This window comes from Lytechinus pictus, chromosome 10, assembly GCF_037042905.1.
Source record: "Lytechinus pictus isolate F3 Inbred chromosome 10, Lp3.0, whole genome shotgun sequence".
In the NCBI taxonomy this organism is placed as follows: Eukaryota; Metazoa; Echinodermata; class Echinoidea; order Temnopleuroida; family Toxopneustidae; genus Lytechinus; species Lytechinus pictus.
Genome location: NC_087254.1, coordinates 28,581,603 through 28,609,522, shown reverse-complemented (window position 1 = coordinate 28,609,522; position 27,920 = coordinate 28,581,603). Strand labels below are relative to the sequence as shown.

At 37.2% G+C, this 27,920-nt stretch overlaps 1 protein-coding gene across 6 annotated transcripts; it reads left to right on the top strand.

Annotated features, from left to right (window-relative positions):
* Positions 1 to 384: 384 nt before the first annotated feature.
* On the top strand, positions 385 to 27,212 carry LOC129269414 (85/88 kDa calcium-independent phospholipase A2-like). Of its 6 annotated transcripts, XR_010294897.1 has the most exons (16): positions 385 to 532; positions 5,937 to 6,191; positions 7,165 to 7,380; positions 8,295 to 8,481; positions 9,539 to 9,723; positions 10,054 to 10,333; positions 10,542 to 10,671; positions 11,647 to 11,730; positions 16,030 to 16,185; positions 16,630 to 16,926; positions 18,113 to 18,263; positions 19,118 to 19,254; positions 19,682 to 19,836; positions 20,452 to 20,622; positions 21,908 to 24,615; positions 26,406 to 26,585. XR_010294897.1 is itself a non-coding variant. In XM_064105735.1 (15 exons), exons 2-15 carry the CDS (start codon positions 5,956 to 5,958, stop codon positions 22,124 to 22,126), a joined length of 2,604 nt encoding a protein of 867 aa, XP_063961805.1. In that variant the 5' UTR covers positions 385 to 532; positions 5,937 to 5,955; the 3' UTR covers positions 22,127 to 24,970. The 6 variants fall into 6 exon arrangements, 4 of the variants coding, with proteins under 4 accessions (XP_063961805.1, XP_063961806.1, XP_063961807.1 ...); XR_010294898.1 differs by lacking the exon at positions 11,647 to 11,730 and having other exon boundaries at positions 26,406 to 27,212; XM_064105735.1 differs by lacking the exon at positions 26,406 to 26,585 and having other exon boundaries at positions 21,908 to 24,970.
* Positions 27,213 to 27,920: the final 708 nt, after the last annotated feature.

Below are 27,920 nucleotides of genomic sequence, written 5' to 3'. Positions count from 1 at the left end.
TAAAACTTCGAATTATTGACAGAACAAAAATAAAATTATAAATATAATTACAGCAATTGGTTTGACATAAATATTCAAAGAAAACATACCGGAATTGTCAATTAAAAAAAAGTAATGTTTAACATCACTCTGCACGATCAACCTAAAAAGTCTCTAAAAAAAGTTGCTGACTCAGCATTTCCTATTCATCCTCGATCTATATGGAATCTGATATTTACCAAAGTCAAAATTAAATTTAGAACTAAAATAAACAAATTAGACACAAATAAATATTTAATTTATGATTTAATTAAAAAATCTGATTATAAACATAAATGTATTAATATAACGAAAACAGAAATTCAAAATTAGGAAGGAAAGCACCCGATATTGCGTAATTTCCCCCACAGACTAGACGTGACGTAGGCGACACAATGTTGTTTCTCAGATAAAGTTTTAGAAATAAAGACGAGTGATTTTCATCGAATTGTGACATCTGTGACCTGAATCGAACTAATTACCTTCAAATTACAGCGAATTCCATTCTTAACATGTGAGTGAAAGTGGACGCTATAGAGCTTATGCCTTGTTTTGTGTTAACATAGTCGTCAAGTGTAAGTCGAGCTTCGTTTGCTTGCCTTGGCATCATCCTCGGCCCGCTGAAAAGGGGAAAGTCCCCCACTCACTCCCACCGGCACCAGTCCACACCCTGGCCCTGAAGCTAGTGTAGGCCTACTGTTGTTGGAGCGGAAGCGCGGCGCGGCCCGGCGAGTTGAGCTAGGAGTAGGAGTATGAGCTGAGTGTCTGTGCATGAGAAGTCTTCGTCTAGGGCCTACAAGGCTACATAATTCCTCCTTTTGATGGGCAAAGAGGGGTGCAATGATATTATTATTAATGATATAAAAGAGAAAATTAACAGTCAATATAAAATGATCAGCTTGTAAATTAGGCCAGGGGCCTGTTGCATGAAAGGGTCTTAATCGTAGAACCGTTCTACGTAAGAACAAGATATCGCTCAACTGTTTCACAAAGCCGATTTGGGCGATATGAAGAATGGTCCTTGGAAATACACCTCTAGACATGTCCTTCGTAGGCATGATCGATCTTTGCCCACCGTCGGCATTGATAGGTCATGTAGGTAGGACAACGAAAAAAATGAAACAGCATTTCTACTAAAAAGCATTACCTTAATTAGACCAAAAGCTTCGGTCTCTGTTATGTTGGTTGTTCAGCTGAACTCTGTTGGCTTCACTCACCAAATACAGAGACCGAAGTTCTAGCGCGATCTGTACAGGGGACTCAATGGCCATATGTTTATGTACTTAAGATCGGATAAAACGGGGAAGTGAATTTGCGCGACAGCCGAGGTAAGTCACTGTTTTTGTTCCTTTTAACTTGATTTTTCTCCGTTTTTTGGCAATTGATGCCAAGAGGGAATATTAATTTGCATTTTGGTTGCGTGAATTTTCAAAATTTTTACTCATTAAAGACAAAAATTGAAGAGCCCCGACGGGGGGATTTTGCATTGCAAGTCCCCTAATGGTGGCTGCACGCTAGCGAGCCGTCTGTGTATGAGGAGAAATTTAAAAAAAAAAAAAATGTTAAAAAACTCCTCGAAACAGACGGCTGCCAGCTGTCTATACCTTAATATATTCTTTATTAGCATTATTGTCAAAGACATTGCTAAAAAATTACCATAAAATTTCCTACATAGTGAGAAATAAGGCTTAAATGCTCCATAAATGTGTCTGGAAATGCATACAGCATTTTGGCCCATCCCCATAGGCTATACTGTCAGTAGAGGCGCACGGCCAATATGGGAGACTCTCCAATAGGGGAGATAATCTCCCACATTGGAGACTTGCTTTGCAAAACGACAAAAGAAACAACACCAACAAAAGCATGATTTTTCCACCCAAAATTTTGTGTCACTGAGGTCAGAAGCCCATTTGTTTTGTGTGTGATTGACAAAAAAAATCCTTATCAAAACAAAAGTAGACGGTGAAATTTTAAAGTAGACGGTGAAAAGGGGTAATTTTTTATGAGGAATCTGCTCATCACATTTTTATTTGCCGCCAAGGTAATCCTTTTGCAGCAAATGTAAACAAAGGAAATTGGTCTCCAAAACTGGAGACTGTCTCTGAAATTGGATACCCAAATTCTTTACAAAAGTCTCTGATATTGGAGATAATCTCCCACATTGGAGACAGTCTCCAATATTGGCCGTGCGCCTCTACTGACTGTTTGGGCTAGTGGCTGAAAATAGGCATTTTTAAGTCTTGTTATACCAAGGTTTTTTACCTGACTGCTAAGAAAGCACGAATGCCTGTGAGCAAGCAACCAGGGGACCAACGGTTTAAGGTCCTCTCCGAGGGACCTGGTAAATAAGTATGCTATAAAATATCAGAATATTAAACTAATACAATGTCGAAATTACTTAGTTACATCAATTTTTATGTCGGACAAGGCTCTCTTTCGTTGAAATATCAATGAAAGGTGTCTCTACCGGGCACCCGTGTTCTAGATAAGGGAAATAATGAAAATTTCTATTTTATCCAGTTATGTTTGTGAATATTTGAATTTTTTTCTTTTTTACCTCATAAAGTAAGCTCCATACATCAATTCTACAATCAGTAATACATAGAACTTTATTTGATCTCCATTTATTGAATATATATGATTTTATGAAAAGTCGTCATTCCGAAATAAAAGGTTCAGGTTATGATGAAGACTAAGTATTTTTCCGATACTATCGATATCAAAATATGTCACGGTCTTGGAAGACAAAATTGCCTTTGTGAAACGGAAAGCGCTGATTTGTCGCCAATCTTCCTATCTCGGAAGAATGGTCCTTGGAATTCCTACGTATCGCTCATGGGCCTGTTGCATGAAAGGGTCTTTCGTAGAACCATTCTACGTAAGAACGAGATATCGCTCAACTGTTTCACAAAGCCGATTTGGGCGATACGAAGAATGGTCCTTGGAAAGACACCTCCAGACATGTCCTACGTAGGCATGATCTTCTTTGCACACCGCCCGCCACCGTCGGCATTGAGAGAAAATGCGTTTACGGCAAGCCACACTGACATATCACCTTTAAACATTTTTGGGGGGTTGCACACTGATGCATTTTATCTGGGATGGCGCCAAGTTATTTTTATATGGGGGCTAGTCGTCATCAATTTCAGCTCGTCTTTTTGCACGGCAAGACGACCAAAAACATGTAATTTTAACTTCTCCGGGCATTATGTCCGGGGGTAATGTAGGCCCAAATATTTTTTTTTAACATGTTTTCTTTTATTCTCCGTCCTATCCCCACAGGCCCACACCATTTCCATTAATTTTTATTTGAAATATCGAAACTATCTCTCTGACCCCTCATGCTTTAATGGATAATTAAACAACATGAAAACAAATTTCTTTAAAAGAAATGATGTAAGGTAAAAAACGTGTTTATAACCTTCAGCTAAAACAAAACACGATACAAAACTAAAATGTTAAACATGGTAAATTATTCATTTGTTTTTATTTCATTTTCATTATAGGCCTAATTATTTTTTGCTGAGATTTATTTTAATCAATGAAAATTAATTGTCGGATTTGGGCTAACTCATGATTGAGATGTGAAACAAAACAAAAAAGAGTCTGCATTAACAAAATAGCTAATTGATTTTAAGATACAGATTTGGCCTATAGCTAACGAATCCATCACAATTATTACAAATGAAGATAAGCTAGTTCATTAAAGAAAAGATTATGGAAAGTCCATACGGAGAGGCGCATTTTAAATCGTAGGGTGGCCCCTTTCGGCCCCTATGTAATGTTATAAAGCAATAATGTATAGTCTCTACTCCTCAACTTTGAAATGTTGAACATATATATTTTTTTATATTCTTAAACTATATTCTTATATAAGCTTCCATAAATTAAGTGATCAACTTTACAGATGACCAACGTTTATGATCATTGTAATATTTAGCTTTATTTCTGTAAATAGTATTTTTTCCATTGCGGATTGCACACCTTTTTCTATGTTTTAATTGTTATTTCAAAGCACTACTTTATCCACTTGTCTTGGACATGTTTGCAGCAATTTTCATAGTTTCCTTGTCTTCGGTTACTCATCATGCAACTGAGGTATGTTTATACTCTAAACACTCACATTTGTATTTCTTGCGTTATATCTGACAAATAAAATAAATAAATTAGATTTTTCACAGGCAGCCTCTCATATTTTCCTTTTTAGTCTCATACAATCAGACACTGTTGATTTTGTTTACTCCATTCAAACCCTATTTTTACCTCAACAGATAACATATTAACGCATAATTTGCAAAATCATCATTATATATATATATGCATAAAAAATCAGTATATTGAACTAATAAAATGTCGAAATTACTTAGTTAAATCAATTTTTATGTCGGACAAGGGTCTCTTTCGTCGAAATATCAATGAAAGGTGTCTCTAAAAGGACACCGTGTTCTAAATAAGGGAAATAATGAAAATTTCGATTTTATCCAGTTTTTTTGTGAATCTTGAAAGTTTTTTCTCTTTTTACCTCATAAAGTACGCTCCATATATCAATTCTACAATCAGTAATAAATAAAACATTATTTGATCCCCTTTTATTGAAATATATGATTTTATGAAAAGTCGTCATTCCGAAATAAAAGGTTCAGGTGACGATAAAGACTAAATATTTTCCCGATACTATCGATATCAAACGATGTTGCGGACTTGAAAGACAAAATTGCCTTCGTGAAACGGAAAGCGCTGATTTGTCGCCAATCTTCCTATCTCGGAAGAATGGTCCTAGGACGTTCCTACGTATCGCTCATCTCGTCATGCAACAGGCCCCTGCTCGTCATGCAATTGGCCCCTGGCTACCACCAGTACCACTATATATTTCCGTTTCCATTGTCAGTTGAACGGGAAATGGTAACACGAATGTTATTGGCTGGCACATCCGTACGCACAGCTACATTACATAGGGAGGCAGCGTAGCTCAGTCGGTTAGAGCGCCTGTTCCAGATAAGATCGTAGATCTCAACGTGCGTGGGTTCGAGTCCCGCAGCATGCCGGAAGACGACTAACAAAAAATCTGATGCTAGCGTTGTGTGTTAGCGTGCCTCACCGCTGTGTTCAGTGCGGGTGTGAATGCAGTTGGAAAACACTCCGTCCACCGGAAAGGACGCAAATGTTGGTCCCGTGTATAGGAGAGTCACAACGTATGCATGATAAAACCAATACACTATTAGTCAAAAGAGTAGGATGTTCACCCGGTGTATTGCACCTGCCGGTCCCCGGTACTACAATACTGCAAGAATCTTCAGGATTGAAGGAGGCAGTCAGTGTAGCTTGAAACCTTGTAACCTGACAGCGAATGATCGAAGAAGAAACTGATCCCGAATGTTAGCCATAAAAATTTGGTATTTTCGAGCTTATTTCAGAAAGATGGTAAGCTGATGATATTCACTATTATTCTTGAGAATAGACAATAGACGCTGTAAAGTTTCTGTTGAAGTTCCACCATTTCGAGCCCAATCGATTGACGGAGGGGATACTGTGGAGCTAGACGAAGTCTCGGCAGATCATATCCCTGACAGAAATAGACCTACCCATCAAGATAACAAGTGGGAGGTTTTTTCATAGAGAAAAATAGCAATTATGAAACGTCCTGTTCAATGAACATCTTACATGTCTTACCATGGAACGGACCTGTTCCATTAGAGGATCAAAAATGGTTTTGAATTTTCAAAACTTACATATATAGGCCTAGCTGTAGGCCTACAGTGTATAGGCCTACTGGTTCTAGGATTTCACTTGGAGGTGCTATGCCCCCCTGTCTCCTGATAGGGCATACACGTTTTATGAAACTATACTTATTGTAAACTTTGAGTTCCATACATTTGTTTGTTTTCTTTTTTTAGTTCTCTATCTTTTCTCCTTATTAGAGTGAAGTGAGAGCACACAATGGCTTTCAAAAATCCATTTAGCCCCAACTCCTCCATGGGGTTCGTGTTCAACACCGTCATGAGCAGCATCCCGCAAACGGAGTCGTACAAGTGGACTGTGCGCAAGGAAAAGCCCCAGAAGTATGTCTCTATGGTAGTTGTCGCCCATGCAGATTACATGAAGGTGTACAATGATGAGAAGGGAAAGGTGTTTGAGTGTGTCGTCCAAGCTCCTGGGGGATCTGACGCTTTCAGGTGGGTAGTCAAGCAAAAGTAAAAAAAAGAGAAGACGAAGGGTAAAGAAAAATGTGCCCCCTTCCCACATACCCCCCCCCCCTCTTTAAAAAAGAAGTTATTGAAATGACCTATGGCCTTTGAAACTTGCATGAGCGGTTCATAAGGGGGGGGGGTCCATCATGATATAATTGAAAATGAATATAAAACATAATCAATGTAGGAGAAAATTTATTTCTCCTTATTCAAGGGAGGTACACTATATTCCTTACATTCCTCAAAGATATGGCTAGATATTGTGCATCATAGTTAAAATCGGAATGTTAGTTATTTGGGGGAAAAACCATGCACTCAGTCATTGCACATATATATTATACTCACCAATATACTAGTTCCCCCCTTTTTCAACGTTAGTGAAGTGAAAAGAGGGAGGACTGTTACGGTATATTGGTGCATAAACTGTATGCAGTGAGTGAGTGTATGGTTTCCTAAACAACTATTTATGTCTAGATCTAGAGTATATGCATCAAATCAGTAGGGGCTGCAAAAATATCACCTATATTTATAAAGAAGGAGAATACTGCTCATTAAATGAGTGAAAGTACATTTCCATAAGAAACCAGGCAGTATTTTGAAGATGTGTATTATATTTTACATATATTTTGTTTTTTGAAGTACTATTGAAGTAAAGTCTCACTTGCTAGTAATACCTGATTTGTATCTGTGAATATAATAAGAAATCAACCCAATTTTGTTATTTCAGACATCTTAAAGGAAACCAGGGGAGGACTGTATTCAATGAATATTTGCAATAAATCAAAAGGGGAAGAAAGAAAAATATAAAGTGGGGAAACACCACGAATGGATTCTGAATGGTGAAGCTTTTGTTTTGACTCCTTTTTCAATATGCAATAATTTTGATACACTATTGCTCAGAGTTACACATCTCTTTGTATGTTTTACATACTTTTCCATTTTTGTCATCAATTTAAAGTTTGTTCCGTTTGACAAATGAGGATGATGCCTTAGCCAAGTTTATACTCCTACATCAACACATCCAGCCATTTTTCAATGGTCCGATGGGACTCTACGATGTGACTGTATTACAGAAGCTAAGTGACATCACCAGGAAAATGGAAAACATCTCACATGCCCATGCAGCTGTCCTGGCGGGTTTGAATGATGCTTTCAGGTGCCCAGAGGTAATCAAGTGAGTATTATCGGTCTTTAAAATGTTGTTAAGCTTCAGGGCACTTTGTGCTAAGAGTTAAGTGTGCATGACCAGGGGCCTTTTGTAGAAAGTGTTGCGATGAAATGCAACTCTAGGTGCATTGGGATTTTCTCTCGATTTTTTTACTTGCGTTTGGAAAGACACAACCTTTTCTGCAATAGGGAGTAGGACTATGTTTGACCAGTGACACTTAAATTGAAAACAGAACAGGGTACTTTATGGGTGTCGATTTGTGTTGTGAATCTTATTGTTCAAGGGTAGATGATCTATTGTTTCATCCCCCCCCCCACTTGAATAGCATGACGTCACGGACCGACACCAGTGGGGTACTTACATGTAATTGCTTTGTAAATATAGGGAAGCATGCATCCCTTGAGCATGATCTAACATTAGATGCCATTGTAGAAAGAGTTGGAATCAAAAGCAAGCCAAGAATATGAATTTCTGATGGATTCCAAGTCAAATTGTAATTGATTGGTATTATTTTTTTAATATTCTCCAGTCCAACTCAATGATGTACCACATACAACCGGGAAAATTTTGCAATTTCCAGTCAGAACTGATGTTTTGTGAAGTAGGCCCAGTTGTGATAATGGTAAAAAAAATTGTGACCAAATCTACCAAATTAATCACCAATGGATTCTGATATTCATCCAAACTTAAGATGAGGCTGTGTTCAACTTCAAACTATTCCACAAAGCTAAATGCTATGGATTAGACACACCCTCAAGGAGAGAAGGTAGAACATACTGTATATTGGAAAATTGCAGACCAGCATCATTTATTTTATTCAAATGTTCAGATTTAGTATTAAAAAAAGGGAAGGCATTCTCATATTTAACTTTTTTGTACATGACTTTATTTCTATTGGCCTATTCCAATATGAATTACAGACATGTGAACAGTAAGAATGGTCCCACAGGAAAGACACCTCTTCATTCAGCCATAGAGTGTAGGTCCATGCAGGCGGTTATGCAACTCATCGATTGCGGAGCTTCTCAAGAAATGGTGGATGACAACGGGGATGGCATCTTCCACTATGCTGCAAGATCTCCAGCCTTTGGCAGTCAGGTCATGTCAGTAAGTTTGAATGCTTGATTAAAGTCACAGTACAGGACTAGAGCAGTAATTTGTAGTGAGACATTCTTAAGGGTTACACAACAATATTTGCTCCTGCAACATCTACTCTGGTCCTAATATCTCAGAGAGCATAGGGTTAGAGTTTTGATTGTAATAGAGTTTTTTATTCAGAATAATGTGAATATAGGATTAGGGTTTATTCAGTTTTGGAGGTTAGGTTGTATGTTCGGATTAATCTAAATTTTCCATCGGAGCAATTGTCGCTGGAGCGATGTCATGGAACCGTCACAAGTTCTGTTGACTTGGCAGTTGGTTGCTGTACATCTGAGATGGTTGTTCGGCTCAGTGGGTGTGTTTTCTTCGAGCCCTTGGGGTTCTCTTTGTGTATATTGTGAGCTACCATATACCACTGGCCAAAACTACATGTATGGCATTGAAATAAACTACAGAACTTCACTCATCCTGTATTTCTGGTCTTCGTTGTAATGCTCTGGTCCTGTACTAGGACATTAGTTTAGCCTCTTAGGTGTTAAAGACTACCTTCATTATGTAAAAAATATTTCCACTCTGGAGTTTACGTCTTCAATAGTTGTGCTCTTAAGCATGCTTATGCCCAATATAACTATTCTACTCATCTGTTGATAGTTGATAAAATTCATTATTTTTCAATCAATGAATGGACGCTAATGCCTGAAAATCTGTAATCATCGGCTTCCATATTTCATAGATACATTAGGGAACATTTTATCAGCATTTGTCATCTGATAAGTTGTTAGATCTCACAAATATCAATTATCTTTATTGGTGGAGAAAAGCAGTTTTGTGATTGTCAGATAGTGTCTACTTGTCAGCGCAAGTTTACTGACTGGAGCCATTTTCTGAGTTGAGTAGTCTAAACCCCGCCCCACCCCCACCCCTTGTTCATTGTTCTTTTGTGCATGTACATGTTTCATTGCCTTTCTAGTTTTAATGTGCATAAAAAGAACCCCTCCTATATTACTGGTTGTGATCTTGATGTCTCTGAATCTGGATCATCCTGATTATCCTCTCTCACTAGGTATTGTCCAAAGACAAAGAGCTGATGGACCAAATCAACAAGGCCGGTCAGTCTGCCCTCCTGATAGCCTGTCAAGAGGGTAACTTTGATACAGCTGTCAAGCTGGTTAGATCAGGAGCCACGGTGGATATGAACGATAACGTGGGATACCCCATCCACTACGCTCTCAAAAAGTGCAATGTCAAGTAAGTTTGGAATATGTCAACGATAATGTAAAGTGTAGTCCCATCTGTACATTTTGGTGTCTGAGCATATCAATTATTTTCTTCTAGTTGTTCATTTACTTCAAGCCTTGTTACACCTTGCACAATTTTGACCATTTCTGCAACATTGGGGGTACCCATGATTAGAGCCATGCACACTTGCTTTTCAAAAATACAGAAAAGATTTAATAAGGCCAGTGAATGGAGCTATAACATGATATTGTTTTAGTTGAAGCTATGTGATTATTCATTTTGAAAACCAACCTAGTAAACTATTATATGCATAATATCTGGAGTTTATAATCTCTACAGCGCTGCACTGATTATTCTTGAAAAACATCGAAATCAGGGTAGAGCCAAATGCATCAAACATGGAGGTACCCCGCTCCACTGGGCCAAGAGCACAGAGTTCATCAAGCTGGTTCTTGAACAGGAGTATGACATCGATGCCATCAGCAAGAGTGGTGATACCGCCCTCAGCATCATGATCCAGCGCAGTCGACCGCTCTGCGCCCTCACGCTGATGACAGCGGGAGCAGACCCAAATATCTCTGATAAGAACGGAAATACCCCGCTTCACTATGCAGTTAAGGTATGTGTCCAGGGGAGTGTAGCCTCTCTGCGATTGAACTAATCTTGTAATTATTGACATTTGCTTGGTAAAGATTTTTTAAGGTAGCCTATGTAAAAATATTGTTCATTTTGACTGAGTGGAATTTGTGCAGAGCCCTTGTAAAAGCTTGATCAGTTTCTTTTTGGAACCCAGATTGTTTTATATAGTTTGTTTGGTATCTTTTCAGATCAAAGATTTACAGACAGTTCATCTCCTCATTGGCTTTGGGGCAGAGGTCAACAAACTTAACAATAGAGGTGAATCCCCTAGACATCTAGCTGCTACTGACATCCTCAACACTATTGGAGGGATGATGGGTAAGTCAACCAGAGACTCCACCCATCTTTTATCTCATTCCAGTGTACTATAAGCTTTTTGTACTAGTGATGGTGTATCAATAAAAAGGAAACTCGGTGTTGATGGGGGGTTTTGTGAGAAAATTATTAAATCAGTAATTAAAAGATTTATTTTACTTGAAATCATGATTTTAAAACATTAAAAAAGATAGATATGAATTTGGTTCCTAAGACCATGTACATGTATGTTGCAATAAGAGACCTGTGCAAAATAGCAGGTGATTCATTTCTACACATTGAGTAGGAAAATTGTGAGTGTTATTTTCAAGTATGTGAATGTAAATCTATCAAATCTGTTTTAAGCAGAGGATTGTAAAATAAACACGATAACAGATTATGAAAAGTGAAGAAATAGATATTTAATGTTCTTACTCCTTTAATTTCGTCATTGTGCATTGTGTGATTTGTGTCCATAGTGTGTTGAGAATTCAACCAAAGCAAGGGTTTAAGTTTACACTATAATATGGTGTTAAAAACAATGGTCATAATTGAGATGTAGTCCTAGAGACATCATCAAGGTACTATTCAAATGCTGATGAGAGATACTTTTAGGAAATACTTTTTTTCTCAATGATTTTATATTGTTTCCAGGAGATAAATAAAATGTAGGGTTCCTTCATTTCCTGATAAATCTAGTATATTCTGAGCTTGAGCAGTGAGTTTAAATGACCTGGAAATAGGGCATCCCAACATTCTAAATTCCTCTCCTTTAATGGAATAGAAATACATGTAGGAAACGTACTCTTAACAGATTGCTATACATTATAATAATGTAAAAGGTACAAATTAAAAAAAAATATCTAGACATCTTGATTAGCACAAGTACACTCTTGTTTCAAAATTTAGAGATAAAAAGTAAGAAAAAAAAGTTATAAGAATATTATATTGTGCTTCTGCATCTGTTGGATATTTCTTTTTTGTTGTTGCAATAATAAGGGATGAAACAAAGGATGGAGAAAGGTTTTCTGCTTGTCGCCCCCTGGACTCAAAACCCTGAGGAGCTTGTGGATCGTTACTCAGGTTGAAAGCAACTCAGATGTATTCATGCTGCTCAAATTCATGCTGCATATCAACAGCTAAAAATTCATGCCTTTCTCATCTGCATGGGTCTTATGATTTTGTATTATATCAGGTGGTTGATATGTCAGAAAAGTTAATCATGTCTATGAAAACTTCATTGTCTTAACATTCTAAACACACATGTAATAATAAAAAATCAGCATTTAGACATTTGTATACTGCAGAAACATAAGAGATTCATTTGAAAGGGGAACTGATGTCATAGGATCTGTTGTAGCATACATTGAAGCTTCTGCAATAGGCCAATTATTGACTTGATTACACCCTTTCATCTAGCAATCTAAAGTATATGGTAAAGTTGGTTAAAAAAATAATGATGGTCATTTGTTTTTTTGTCTCGCTTGCATAGCAGAGCGATAATCAACTTGTCAATTTTGGTGTTAGTATTGGCATCAAAGACAAACTTCTGTTCCGTCTAGAGAGTTAGTTGGGGAATAAATTGTTTCAAAGGGGTTGAAAGTTGATTATATTGCATCAGGGTGTATGTTATAACATTCAAGAATCACCAAAACCTGCTGCAATGCACATGAAAATGCATGGGGCTTTACACACATTAAAAGCATGAACCTTTCAGCTGTATGGGGTTATAACAATATTGGGAAGGCATCTGAGAAAGAACCATTTGCAGTAAAGCTTTTTTTACTTTAATGATTTTCCTAAATGCATGAACAGATTTTAAAAATAAAGTTCACAATTATAGAATTGTTTCTCACTTCGGGAGCTTCGCTTCAAAACCTACTTTAGGAATGGCCACAGAATTTATTCCTAAATGTCCATTGGAATTACAAAATGCAACCTAATAATTTATTTCAGTAATACCTGATTCTTGGAAGTATGATAATGTGTACTTCTCAGCAATCAGTTTTGGCATTGGAGGTCTCAACTTTTCGGATAGTACATTCATGAACATGTAAAAATGAACCAACAATTGATCTAAAAATAATCTGAAGTTAAACATAGATCATTCACATATGCTTGCACATTGGTGCTTTGACAACAATTAATAAGAGCATCATAAGCTGGGAAACCAGTGCATGTTTTTACCAGGGTCATTTTTGTCTCACCTGCATAGCAGAGTGAGACTATAGGCGCCGCTTTTCCGACGGCGGCGGCGGCGTCAACACCAAATCTTAACCTGAGGTTAAGTTTTTGAAATGACAGCATAACTTAGAAAGTATATGGACCTAGTTCATGAAACTTGGCCATAAGGTTAATCAAGTATTACTGAACATCCTGCCTGAGTTTCATGTCACATGACCAAGGTCAAAGGTCATTTAGGGTCAATGAACTTAGACCATGTTGGGGGAATCAACATCAAAATCTTAACCTAAGGTTAAGTTTTTGAAATGTCATCATAACTTAGAAAATATATGGACCTAGTTCATGAAACTTATACATAAGGTTAATCAAGTATCACTGAACATCCTGCATGAGTTTCACGTCACATGACCAAGGTCAAAGGTCATTTAGGGTCAATGAACTTTGGCCGAATTGGGGGTATCTGTTGAATTACCATCATAACTTTGAAAGTTTATGGATCTGATTCATGAAACTTGGACATAATAGTAATCAAGTATTACTGAACATCCTGTGCAAGTTTCAGGTCACATGATCAAGGTCAAAGGTCATTTAGGGTCAATGAACTTTGGCCAAATTGGGGTATTTGTTGAATTACAGCCATAAATTTGAAAGTGTGTTGGTCTAGTTCATAAAACTTGGACATAATAGTAATCAAGTATCACTGAACATCCTGTGCGAGTTTCAGGTCACATGATCAAGGTCAAAGGTCATGTAAGGTCAAAGAACTTTGGCCACGTTGGGGGTATTTGTTGAATTGCCATCATATCTCTATAAGTGTATTGGTCTAGTTCATAAAACGTGGAAATAAGAGTAACCAAGTATCACTGAACATCTTGTGCGAGTTATAGTAGTTTTCAAAATCAGCACTGCTGCTATATTGAATCGCGTGATGCAGGTGAGACGGCCAGAGGCATTCCACTTGTTTTCTATTAAATCTACCATATTTATTGACATGTGCATGTAAGGTATATATCCATACTTTCAGGAATGCAATCAATAACAATATGAATATTACAATCCATATATATATATATATATGCCTACATCCTACGAAAGGGCTATTCATGATCAGGTTTATTCCGTCAAAATACACATATAGACGTAAAGACGAAGGTAGAGGGTGTTAAGGCGCATTACGAACATTGAAAGAAGACAAAAAATTTGCCTTAAACACAGATGTAGAGAAATATATATATATTGTGATGAGGCCAACTCAAAAGATGACGCAGGACACCATTTTGACACCAATGGTGTCCTGCGTCATCTTTTGAGTTGGCCTCATCACAATATGTTTCATACTCACACCTCAAGAGCGTTTGGTACAAGTAAACTTGTCATCACATTATATATATTGTCACTCATACTGTAAAAAGGTAACATTACACTACAGCTTTCCCCATCTATTTCTCTTTTTCCTATCCTCTATTTCTTTATCTTATTCTTCCTATCAAAAACATTTGTTCTTTTTCTTCTTATTTATCTTCACATTCATTTTTCTTCTACTCTTCTCTTCTGATTTCTATTTCCTCCTTTTTTTCTTCTCATCATCCTATTTTTTTATATGTTCACTTTTCCATTTCCCCATCTTTCTATATTCTTCCATTTTCTTCATCATCTTCTGTGCCTTCTTTGTTCTTTTTCTCCTCTTCTCATCCACTTCTTTTTCTTATTCCTTCTCCGTCTCCTCTTCCCTTCCTCTTGATAAACTGATTCTGTATTCATACAAATAATCTGGTTGTTTTTATTTTTTTTTTAGATATTTGTAACTACAGTGCGTATCAAAAAAACGGGACAGTTTTGAAGTCTATAAAAAATTGTTTCAAATTATGATATCAATATTTTTATGTTAATAGATGCTCTGAAATCTTATCTTTGAAATTCCATTGAAATTTTTTTTTTCATGCTTGAGCAAACACGGGACGTTTTTGTCGGGGGTTCAAAAAGAGGCTTGCGCCAAAATGGCAGAAATTTGATGATCAGACTTCTTGCTAATCAGCAGACTTCCTCTTAACCTTTTCATTATCTTTGCCACAATTTACGAATTATGCTGTCAAATTTATTTACAAATTAATTTATTTACTTAAATTATTTTGTTTTTTCATTTAAACTTTTTTACTTTTGAATTTCCCTTCTTAAGTAAGAAAAGAAGACTTTTTGTCAACCCAAGCAAGAAGATTTGCATTATTAATTGAGAGAACTTGTAATTATTCAAATCCTTTTATTATGTGAAACAAATTATGTTAAAGTTCCTTTAAAAGACATGAATCCAATTTTCAAGGGGTTATTGATCCCTTGACCAAGTTTGATTATGTGCTTGACAGGACAAACGGGAAAGGATTAATGTCTTTCAATGGCAGTGGTGTATTGAGTCAATTTTAAAGGAGCTAGATATGGAAGATCAGGTAAAATGTATTAAAAAGTTGTGCGCGAGCAAGCAAAAAAAAATCCACTTTTTTTATTAAAATATCAAATTTTTGTGATAGATTTTGACATAATATTCAGAAAGTAATCATATTTCACTTTCTATTTTCCTTTTATTTCCTTTCCACTTTTTTTTCTTGGTCAGGATTTTTTTTATGGGGGGGGAGCACCACCGAGCCCCCGCCCATCTGTATGCCACTGTTCAAAGGCACCATAACCTTTGTAACACACAATGAAAGGATTTGAAAAAAAATACACGCTCTCCCATTCTTCGGATGAAAAAATTTGTGTTTTTGCTTGAAGAAGAAATATTCAAAGCTAACAAAGAACAGATACAACAGAACAATTTAAGCAAATAAATAGATTTCAAAATGAATTTTGACCGCATAATTCGAAAATTATGGCAAAGATAATGAAAAGGTTAAGAGGAAGTCTGCTGATTAGCAAGAAGTCCGATCATCATATTTATCATATTATGCCATTTTGGCGCAAGCCTCCTTTTTAACCCCAGACAAAAACATTGTGTGTTCGCTCAAGCATGAACGAAACTTAATATTTTGAATGGCATTTGAAAGATAAGACCTCAGAGCATATATTAACACCAAAATATAGACATCATAAATTGAAACAAAAATTTTATAGACTTTTCAAATCTGTCCCGTTTTTTTTTTAATACGAACAGTATAATAATTAATATCAAAGATGAATTACTAAATCCTTTATCATTTCCCTTACCAGGAATGAATTCAGAGGTCATTTATGCTCTCCATGCTGTAGGGGCAGAGCGTTGCCCCCCTGGGACCAAAGGATGCCAGGGAGGATGCAAGCATGGGGGTCAGAACAATGGTATGGCCCCCAAGATTGGCATGGACCAGGTTGATGCTGGAGCCCAAGGTATGTTCTAGTTCCAGGTCTTTGTGCCTTTAGTCTCTGGGTGTTTTATAATCATAAAGCTGTTGATATTTATGCATTGCTTTATACACAACTGCCAACATTTTCTTGTGCGACATGAGATATTCCAAATTTCCCTGATTGAACACTTAGTTAACCCCCCCCCCCCCCCACGTCCCAGTAAAAGCCTGGCCTGAAACAGCTTGGTTAAAATAGGGTAAATGGGTGTGAATTTACAAGTTATTAATTTTGAATTCAGATGCTTGTTAGCAACAAGAATTTTAACTAAAAAGATCAGATTTTCACTTTTGCTGGTGGCAACAAATGATTACTGCACATGTGTATTTAAATAGTTAGTTTGTGTATTTGGAAAAAAGATATACTTAAAGATGTTGATGATGTATTTTTTTTTTATTTGAAATGATTTCTCAATTGTTCATTATCCAGTCTACAACAAATACCTCACTCAGTGCATCGCAGACATGAGCATCGCTGCCCGAACTGGCCGGCAAGGAAGAGACGAGACTGATCTTGCCATGGACACGACCGATGGTGCCTCGGATCCTTCTCAGCGACGGGCACAGGATACTGTTCTTTGTCTTGATGGTGGTGGTATCAAAGGATTGATCTTGACTCAGATGCTGGCTGCAATAGAGAAGTCTTCAGGGAAGAAGATTGTTGAGATGTTTGACTGGATCGTAGGGACCAGCACGGGAGGCATCCTCGCTTTAGCCCTATCACAAGGTATATACAAATCTTCGTTTTTACCGTATACCTACTTGGTCAAATACCATTTACCTTTTGAGTTCCTATATTTTTCTAATAGAATTATGGAGGGATGTTGGCTAAACGAACCTATCCTTCCGGCCCCCACCCCTAATTGAAGATACTTTTTTTTAAATAGCCAGGTGGGTTTTTCATAAAGATATTTGTAAGTTGCAAATGACTGGTGACCCTTTCTTGTGATCCCTATGTAGTTGTGCGTAAAGTTGTGCATAACTTTACGAACAGCTTTATGAAACACTCACCTGGATTATTATAGCATTTGCAACCTATCAAATAAAGGATAATGAATAATCTTTGTAATTTCTATTATGTTATTCATTTCTTTACCAGGACCCTTTTACACAAAGCTTAGCGATTAATCATAGGGCTGTTATTTATGCTTGATTGCACTGATGATTATGTGTAATTAAGGATATGATCAACTTTTGTGTTACAAGCCTCAGGATTTAGTGCAGTGGTTGTGAAGGACAGGGTTTTCATTAACCTAAGACCCTTCCATCATAAAATTCTTGACAGGAGTAGATGGTTTTATTGCAAAGATTTCCTTCATCCCCATTCTATCATTCCTTTACAGGAGTCAGTGTAGAGGAATGCAGGAAGCTGTATAAACCCACTCATCGCAAGGTACTGTGGAGGTTGGGCCGTTCAAGCTACGCTTTGTAGCCAGCTGTAGCTGTGTTCAATTTCCAAGGGACTCTCTCCATGCTCCCACATGCAAACAAATAATTATTTGTCTAGGAGTTCTTTGGAATCGAGCTGAGCGGAAATCAGTATATATAGAATGGGAATCAGGGGCTGAAAAGGGGGTTGTGACAGCGGTACATCCCTGTACCACATTATAGTATGATTGCCCTCCCCCGTCTAGATCAACAAGATCCAGACCACACCGTTGGACAGACATCTAGGGAGCGTTTCAAGAAAGGACTTGTCAGACATTTTATCTGACGAGTCCTGATTTATCCCACAGTTATCATAGTAACAGCCAGTCAGAATCAAGAAAAGTTGTCAGATCTGACAACTTGTCTGATTAAAATGTTGATGAAATGCTACCCAGATGTCTCTCCAAGGGTGGGGATTGGATTTTCTTTCAGGATCACTTTTGTAGTCTTATTTCTTATTTGTATCATATGTCTTTCCTTGACAGGATTCAGTGTAGAAGAATGCAGGAAACTGTACATGGCTCTCAAGGATGAAGTCTTTACAGGATCCAGACCCTACAACTCAGACAAGTTTGAGTCTTTCCTGCAGAGTACCTTTGGGCCGGAAACCACCATGGATCAACACACATACCCTAGGTAGGCAAATGGATGAATATAGTTAGTAAGATAATAATTAGTGGAGATGCTGTGGCCGGATGGTCTAAGGTGCTGTGGCCGGATGGTCTAAGGTGCCTTACTAGGCACAGGAAAGTTTGGGGTGAGATCCTCACCCACAGCACTTTTGCCTGTAAGCATAGCATGTAATCAACAACGGTGCTCTTTATACAACTCCCAAGAATGTTCTGTAATCTGATTGGTCCTAATCGGATCACATGATATTCAGTGAATTGCACTATTGCATCCAAATTCCAAAATGCACTATCCTGCACTCTGACGTCAGAGTGCAGGATAGTGTGAGATCTGGAATTATCTAGAATTTAGATCAAATATAGCATTCGGGGCAACTCAGTAACATAGGTGAGGGGGTGTATAAAACAAACAGTACACGCATTCTTGTGCATAGAGGACCTAAATAATGAACTCTGTGCTCGACTCACCAAATGGATATACTGCACTCGGTCCTGCGGACCTCGGTGCGGGATATCCACTGGCTCTTCTCGTACATCGTTCATTATTTGGCCCTGCGTGCACGCGCTTACGTGCATTTGTATATTTATCCTGCATTCAAATAATTGGAAATGCTATATGCTTTCTTGGTAACTATGTGAAGGAGATTGGCAAACTATCACTTTTTAGGCTAGCTGGATGTAGAGCTATCTTTCCAAAGGACTGTTGATTGAGGAATAATACATAATTATTTGCACATTTAAAAAAATGGAAGAAAATTTGCCACAAATTACTAATTTTGTATGTACACCATTTGGGAAGCTGTTTTTTCTCATTATCACTATACAGTTTTACTCTTGGAACCATTTTCTTCCAACTAATAGAATTCTGGTGTCTGGGACGCTGGGAGACCGAAGTCCTCCAGCTCTCCATCTATTCCGTAACTATGACGCCCCAGAGACATCCTCAGCTTGGATCGCAGCTAATCAGGAACCATTTCAACCCGTTCTAAAACCATCAGGTTAGCTTAGGATAGATCATTATTAATAATTTCAGCTGTAAGTGTATAGTTCTGTAATGATCTTCAACTCCTTAATTAAATTATCCTGAAATATATCATAACCTCTGTTCCTCAATTTTCCTCTCTTATCCTTTCTCCTAATTTTATTTTGTGTTTCTTGTCTCAAGTTCCAGTGAAGTTTGTAACCGAAATTTTCCCTCTCCAGTCTCGCCCCTTCCATTGACAATTGCTCTGGGCTTTATTTCGCCCAAGATATAGGGTCAGGCTTGCAATAGGGTTTTAGGGTTAGCAAATAATCATACAATTGTAAAATGCATTCCTGTGATCAAGCGCTAAGCTTTATATTATAAGACATAGGTGTTCCTAATACATCGAGAGATATCGTTGAATAATCTTCGTGATAGTACATCCTTTCTTTCCTTGACAGAGCAACTGGTATGGAAAGCTGCCCGTTCTAGCGGTGCTGCACCTACCTACTTCAGACCGATGGGCCGATTCCTGGACGGTGGTCTCATTGCCAACAATCCCTCTTTAGATGCACTGACTGAGATTCAGGAGTATTACATGTATAAGAAAGCACAGGTAAAGTTATGCTTCATAATACCATGGCAATCAAAAGTAACTGATGTCCCCCCCCCCTCGGAGGAACCAATAGTAAAATTTTGTTGCCAATGTGAAGGTGTGTCCATGACATCATTAACTAGTCACTTTTGACCAAGAAAGTATTGATTTCCTGCAACTGGACTTGAAAATGCTCACATGTACTCTACCTGTAGGGACGGGGAATGGAAAGAGATTTAAACAGCACCACCCAATCCCCCCAACAAAACAACTTCTAAGTTGGAGGTTTTCCTACCGAAATGTCTTCTGAAATATTTTACCTTCATGAGCCAAGGATGTTCAATGATTTCTATCACATTCTTTCTTGATATTCTCATAATTGTGTATTTTCACTTCCCTCCTATCTTTACAATCCCTGTCAACATCCGCATCTCTCTTTCTCTCTCTTTTTCCTTCCGTTCCAATCTCTCCATTCTCTTTCTTCCCTCCCTCCTCTCTCTCCCTTCCTCCACCCCCTGTCCCTCCTTCCCTTCAACCCACCCATTCTACTCTCATTCATCCCTTCTACACCCATTCACCCCGTCCTACTCACCTTTCCTTTCCTCTTCCATCTCCATCACTTTCTCCCACCACCAGGGTGAACCAGTGCGTAAGATAGGTGCAGTGGTATCCCTAGGTACTGGTCTGATGCCCCTCAAGCCTATAGCCCACGTTGAGATCATGAGGCCTAATAGTGCTGTTGATCTGCTCAGTGCTGCCAAGTCACTAGCAGGAGGTGCTAACTTGATAGACATCATGGTAGAACAGGTTAGTATACAACAGATGATGATGATGAGGGTGATGATGATGGTGATGGTGATGATGAGGATGATGATGATGATGATGAGGGTTATGATGATGATGATGACAATGGTGACAATGGTGATGGCTTTGTCATTGTCACTTAACCCTAAAATGGCCGGAGGGGGGTTGAATCAACCCCCCCCTCAACATTTTCTGCGATCATTCCGCCGCGCGAAATTTTTTGAGCGCGCCACTGGCAGAGTTTATACTTTTAAGTCTCGCGCATCTTTTGAGACCAAATTTACGATGCCCGGGTACGCAACATTTTGTAAGTGCATGTCAGACCAAAAATTGTTCCAAAACGTGATTTTGTGTACAAAGTCAATGCAAATTGAGTTTTCTCATCTTATTCATAAAGATATGATTATTTTTACTTTAAACAGCTGAAAGCAATTGATTTTAGCATAATTATGCTTCAAAAAGGTTGTGCAATAAATCTGGTGAAAAAAACAAAGAAAAACAAAAGGTTGAAAAACAACGAAATACATAAGAAATTCATAAAACAATAAAATACATAAGAAATTGATTTCCAAACCGAAGTTTTTTTCAATTGCCATTGTTAAGAATGCTACAAAGAATATTTTTACCAAAAATTAGCATTCTAGGAGCTTTATTTAGTGAATTAGAGCAAAAAGTATGATTTACATGTATGCATAAATTAGCATAATTAATTCATATAAAATAAAATCTCATTATTTTGGGAAATTTTACCATACAGCCTTGTAGATTACATCGCACACTACCAGCGTGCAAATTTTTGCGGCGCTCGCGCGATCGGCGGCCGAGATCTCGGGGGGGGTTGAATCAACCCCCCCCCCCCCCCCGGCCACAGAACAGCCAAAAAAGCCCGGCCTAGTTAGGGTTAAAACATTTCTGTTTTCAAATCCAGATTTTTAGGAGAGTAAGGTACATGTATTCATTTTTATGTTTGTAACATTTTCCTTTTCTTGTTGTAAGTGCTTTGGGCCATTCTGGGAAAAGCGCAGTACATAAATTATGATGGTGATAATGGATGTGATGATGATTATGATTATGATGATGATGATCATTGTGATGGTTGTAATGATTATGGTGATAATGATGGTTCTGATGGTGATAATAATGACGGTGATTGATGATGATGATGATGATGATGAATGATGATGAAGGTTATGATGATCGCGAAGATCGGGATACTATTAATAGTGGGTTTTATAGAACACCACATGACTGTTTCTTATATGCATGTATCTTTTTTTCATCCATTCAGGTTTCTGAATCAAGAATGCGTGCCGTTGACCGAGCGAGGGCATGGTGTTACTCGATTGGCACACCCTTTTTCCGGTTCAGCCCGCCACTGAGCCAAGATATCACAATGGACGAGACAAGGGATCATGTACTCTTAAAGATGCTCTTCGATACGCAGTGTTACATCCAAAAGAACAAGGAAAACATACAACAAATGACCGACTTGATCATTTCCTTGTAATGCTTAGGATACCAAAGATTTCAGGACTGCTGAGCCAAGGTAGATGTTGAATCAAGCAAGGGCCCAGGCATCTACTCTTGGAAGATGATTTGATACACGGTTTTACATTCTGAAGAATGAGAAAAAAAATGACTACTTTGATCAACTCCTTACAGTACTGTGGAGTTCTGAACTTTCATAACACAGTTCCATGCGCCTTTGCTAATCAGCCATTTCCTAGCCTTATCTTTGAGAGGATAAAAGATGGGCAAAGTGCAATATGTGAAGATGGAAATATTTTTGCAAGGAGTTTGTTAGTTTTACATAGCAATTAAGATGGTGATGGGTATCTGGAGGATCAGTTTAGAATATCTGCTGATAGATGGGTGATAATGAGGATGATGGTTATAGTCATGGTGATGATAATGGTGATGATGATGATGATGATAATGATAATGGTGATGATTATGATGACGATGATAATGGTGATGGTGATGATGATGATAATGGTGATGGTGATGATGAGTATGATGACGATGATGATGATGATGGTGATAATATTGGCGACAATGATAATGGCGAGTGATGGTGATGATAAAATATGTAAAGAATTTGGGATTCCAGTAAGCCAAAAGTAATTGTCTATATCATGCAATGACTTTATAACGTGCCATTGTTAAATTTTTGTATATATGCTCTAATAGTGGCCTGCATTTTATGCTATTCATGTTGTGTGTTCTTTAAGAACAAATAATTTCTATATATTATGCTAGACTTACCATCAATTTTAATAATCTTTAGAAAATTAAAATTGATTCAATTTCTGATAATATTTACAATTTGCTTCCATTTGTAGTTTATTTTGTTCAATTTTGTACTTATTTAATCTGGTATTTAGATGAAAAATTGACACTGAAGGAAAATAAGTGACTATTTTACTATATGTGTATGAAAAAAAAATAAGATGCCATACTTGAAATAAAGAGGAGTACTGTATTGGAAGAGTAGGCATTTTTTAATCTTTTACTAATGCTGGAGTAAAAATATATGCATAAACTGAATTCTATTTACCTGACAAAGTATACAAAGTTTTAGCACTCTTACATGTGTAGAGAAGTTGCTCGCTTCATTTTAATACCCTATAGTGTTGCTTAGAAACTTTATTGTTCGTGTGTGAATCAAACAAATTTGCAACGGAAAACATGAGTGAAACATGAAATATTTTCTGATGGAAGTTAGAGAGTATTTTAATCAGTTTTAGGTTTAGAAATTATTTGATTTGTTTTTGGCTTACACTTCTAAACCTCCTCTTTTCAGTCTCAGGAAAGTAAAGCAAAAGTTAACATACACAATGATAAAAGGTCACAGTGAAAGCATTCGCATTGTAAAAAAGCAACGTAGTACAGTCACTTTTGTTAGAACTTATAATCATATGCTGCATTTTATGTTTTTGATAACTTGATGTTTACTCACATTTGTGAGTGAGTATAGCATGTACATCACATTTTGATGAATTCTCTTCAGGGTACATTTTTTTTGTAATACAAGAATAATGTATATAAAAACATATATAAAATGTATGAAATAATGAATGACAATCGTGTCTTTCAATCTGAAATATTAAATGTGTATTTCACTGTGTTCTTTGTACATCGATTGCAAACTGTGAGAGCAATCTCTTTTCATCATACAAAACTCTGTTACCAGTTGAGACATTTCTTTGTTGTTATTGTGAGCCCTATCTCAGAAATTTATGTGGAGTAATTTGATATTTGCTCATGCAAACATTTTTCCTGCCATCAAATCAGCAAAGGTAGCAGGTTAGGGGCGGCAGTAATAATAATAATAGCTAGATTTATAAAGTGCTGCTATTATTACCCCGGCTTCAGCTCGAGCTACCATCACGGGCGCTCAGTGCATGCAAGGAATTAATTCTGCTGGGTACCCATTCACCTCACCTGGATCTAGTGCAGAACAATGTGGATAAATTTCTTGCTAACGCCATGGCTAGGATTCGAACCCACGACCCTCTGTTTGAAAGACAAGAGTCAGAACCACTAGATCATAACGTGCCCACAATGAGGTCAAAGGTTGCGGTTCAATGTACCGATAATGGTAGTGGTAGATTTGGGTATAACATTTACCTTTTCATGTGATATGTCTGAGGGTGTTTTTTATTACTATTGTTTGGCTGAATTTTAGATGTTCTACGGGAGAATATGTTGATGTACCAAATTTTCCTGGGTTCATGTAGGAATGGATATATATTTACTGGTTACAGCTCGATGTTTGCAACAATTATGAATGCCTTTTGACTTAAATCTCATATACATGTAAAAACATGTATGAGAATCAATTACAAAAAAAGATTGGTGTTGCTAGATGTAAAGATCAGACATGTATTTTATTGAAATGAATTGCAGCCTTTTCTTGAAGACAGTTATTAGAACAACAAAATTTCATGCCAACAAAATGGTAGTGGTGTTATTTTATAGTCTGTGAATGTACATGTACAGTGCGTCCCAAAAAAAACTATACACTTTTGAAATGGCTGCCAAATAAAAAATATATCACTTTTGGGGAAAAGACTTATAGATATGGAAAGCCAATAAAGTCAACTTTCAGATGACACCAAAAAGTTGGAAAACTATTCATGCTTGAGCGAGCACTGCCCACTGAAACAAAGGGTATGAAAATTAGGGTGGGCCGGAATTAGCCTTCCAGTTTCTTTCAGGTTTTTTGTTTGGTACATGCAAAGTTGAGGGTTATTTGGTGAATTAAAGATCAGTTGTGATCAGTTTATTGTTTGTGAAAATTTAATGCGTTATTAAATTGAAATTTAAAGCATGAGTGATCATGAATTGCAATTTTTAGTGCAGCATTTTGTCTTTATCATGTGGATCTCAACAATGTGTTCATGACAGTCAGGAGAAGAGGGGGTAATATGACTTAGGTAGGTGAAGTACGTTGATGGGATAAAGGTCAACAGAACATTTAGCAACCCCTCTCTCCATCTCAACCCCCCTCCCCCCCCCCCCCCCCCCGCTTCTCTCCTTAGAGACTAAGCTCGGCTAGGCTGGGCAGGAATTAGCCTTACAGTTTTTTTGAGTGGTTAGTCCTTTGGAACTTGCTAAGCTAAATTAATGAGTGAGATAAGTTTTGGTTTCTTAGGCAAATTTCATGAGTTACTAAATTGAAATTTAATCATGAGTGAACAGCAATTGTCATTTTAGTGTAGCATATTCATCTTGTGGACCTCAGAAGTGTGTTCGTGAGAGTCAGAGTAATGTGATGGTACCTGTTACAAGCAAGAGGGCGAGATATGCTAAGACTTGGTTAAAAGGGCATTCCTCTTCCTTTTGTCCTTTAAAAATTACAAATTAAAAGTCATATGTACCCTCCCCTCTCCACCACCATTTCCCAGCCCCCCTCTCTCTCTGTCTCACTTCCTGGATTGTAGCGTATTCAAAACTTATAACTGCCAAGTGACCGGCGGCTGATGGTCAGTTTTGTTATTGAATGATTACCAAGAAATTTCATGATTATGATGATTAATGAAATAATTAATTGAAAAAAATGAATGTTTGATTGATCACATTGCACATTGAATGAGTTGATTTACTGATAAATTGTTGATTAAATGATTGATAGGAAAAAGTTGATGCCCCAATTCAGAATTAATCATTAAATCAACATTCTGCTCTGGACTTCACGCGTACATGACAATAGCCATTAGTCTCTCAACAGGAGGGGAGGGCGGGAAAGAGGGAGGGGGCAGGGGCTGAATGTTCTGTTGAGCCTTATTCCATCAACCTACTTCTCCCACTTAAGTTCTATCTCACCCCCTATTCTCCCGACTCCCATGAACACATTGCTGAAATCCGCATGATAAAGTTGAAATGCTGCCCAAAAAGATATCCAAATAATAAAGTTGAAATGCTGCCCCAAAAGTGTAATTTGTGTTCACTCATGCATTAAAGTTCAATTTACTAAGTTATAAAATGTGCTTATGCAACCAAAACTGGTCACGGTCGATCATTAATTTATCACAACGCCCTTAAGTTTGCAAGTTCGCAAGGATTTGCTGCCTCTCAAAAACTGACATAAATTGGAAGGCTAATTCCAGCCCACCCTAATTTTCATACCCTTTGTTTCAGTGGGCAGTGCTCGCTCAAGCCTGAATAGTTTTCCAACTTTTTGGTGTCATTTGAAAGTTGACTTTATTGGCTTTCCATATATGTAAGTCTTTTTCCCCAAAGTGCTACATTTTTTATTTGGCAGCCATTTCAAAAGTGTATAGTTTTTTTTGGGACGCACTGTATATTATGATGTGCACTTCATTCTAAAATTGCAAGGTGAAAAGATTTAATTGTGAACTTTATGTTTTAAGAGACTTGTCTCATAGTAAAAAGTGTTTGCCTATGTTTATGAAATCCTAATTCAGGGTTATAATTTAAATAAAAAACAGAAATATTAACTGAATTTGTAACACCTATCATTGCCATTATTCTGCAGCTGATATTGTGATGTACAGGTTCATTTAGGTGTGCATTAATGTAATAAGACATGGGGTTAGCTAAGAGGCAAATGTGCATTTTATACATGTATATTAATCATAGTCATAGACAAATTAACAAATGTTAGAAGATAAGTTATTCTGTAGTAAACTGTAAGGCCCAAATTCACAAAGGTGGTTTTTAAAACCATTGGTAGAATCCATGGTTTTTGCAGATTTCATGTATAAATTATTACGCTTATTTTCCGCATATTTTCCGCATATATCAAAAAATTTCCAATGCTGATGCACGATTTTGTCACTGTGTGCCAAATTGATTCCTGTTGCCATGGTTAAGTATGCTATTTTATTCATGAGTCCACTGTTTGAAGAGTGGACTTATTAATTCAAATCAGTGGACTCATCAATAAACTAGCTTGGATAACCACGGCAATAGGCATCAATTTGGTGCACTGTGATAAAAGCATGCATCAGCATTGGACATTTCTTTAATATACATGGAAAATAAGAGTAATTCATACATAAAATCTGCATAAACCATGGGTTCAACCAATGGTTTTAAAAACCACCTTTGTGAATTTAGGCCCTGTTAAAACATACATTTTTGGATTTGAGCTTCCTTTCTTCAACATACTGATGTACAAAAGTTTCCATTAGAAGTCGGAATGTATGTACTTAAACTCTTACTTATATTAATTCATGATGTTATAACATAGTGGATTCTGAACACCAAAAACTTGGAGGGCAATTATTAGATTTTAGAAGAAAAAAATACTGTCACAATTTTCTAAATCAAATCTACCTGGAACTTCATATACAAAATTCAAATCATTGCCAACATAAACCATAATGCCGAACACTGTTAGTCTATACATTGTACTGAATTGTAAAAGTTCAGCTTATACATAGATACTTTTAGTGATATATCAATGTTGCATCATTTCAATACAGTGCCTTTATATCCCATCACTGAAATTGCACCCTGTTTAAACATCTGGATCCCATTTTATAAAGACTTGTTACAATGCAAATTGTACCACTTCTATAACACAGTTTATATCAGCCAATCAAATTGAATAATATCAGTAGCTTTAAACTGTTATTGCAAATTTCATATTATAACCAGTTTTATGAAACGGCCACAAATGTCGGGGGCAGAGCTGAAATCACACCCCTTCCAATTCAAATATCTCATGCATTGATGAGGATTGCTTGTGAACAGATCAATCTTCAATTTTTTTTAATCGTTTCATCATTGCCATTTTGCCCCCCCCCCCCCCAGCACAAAGGGCATGCCCC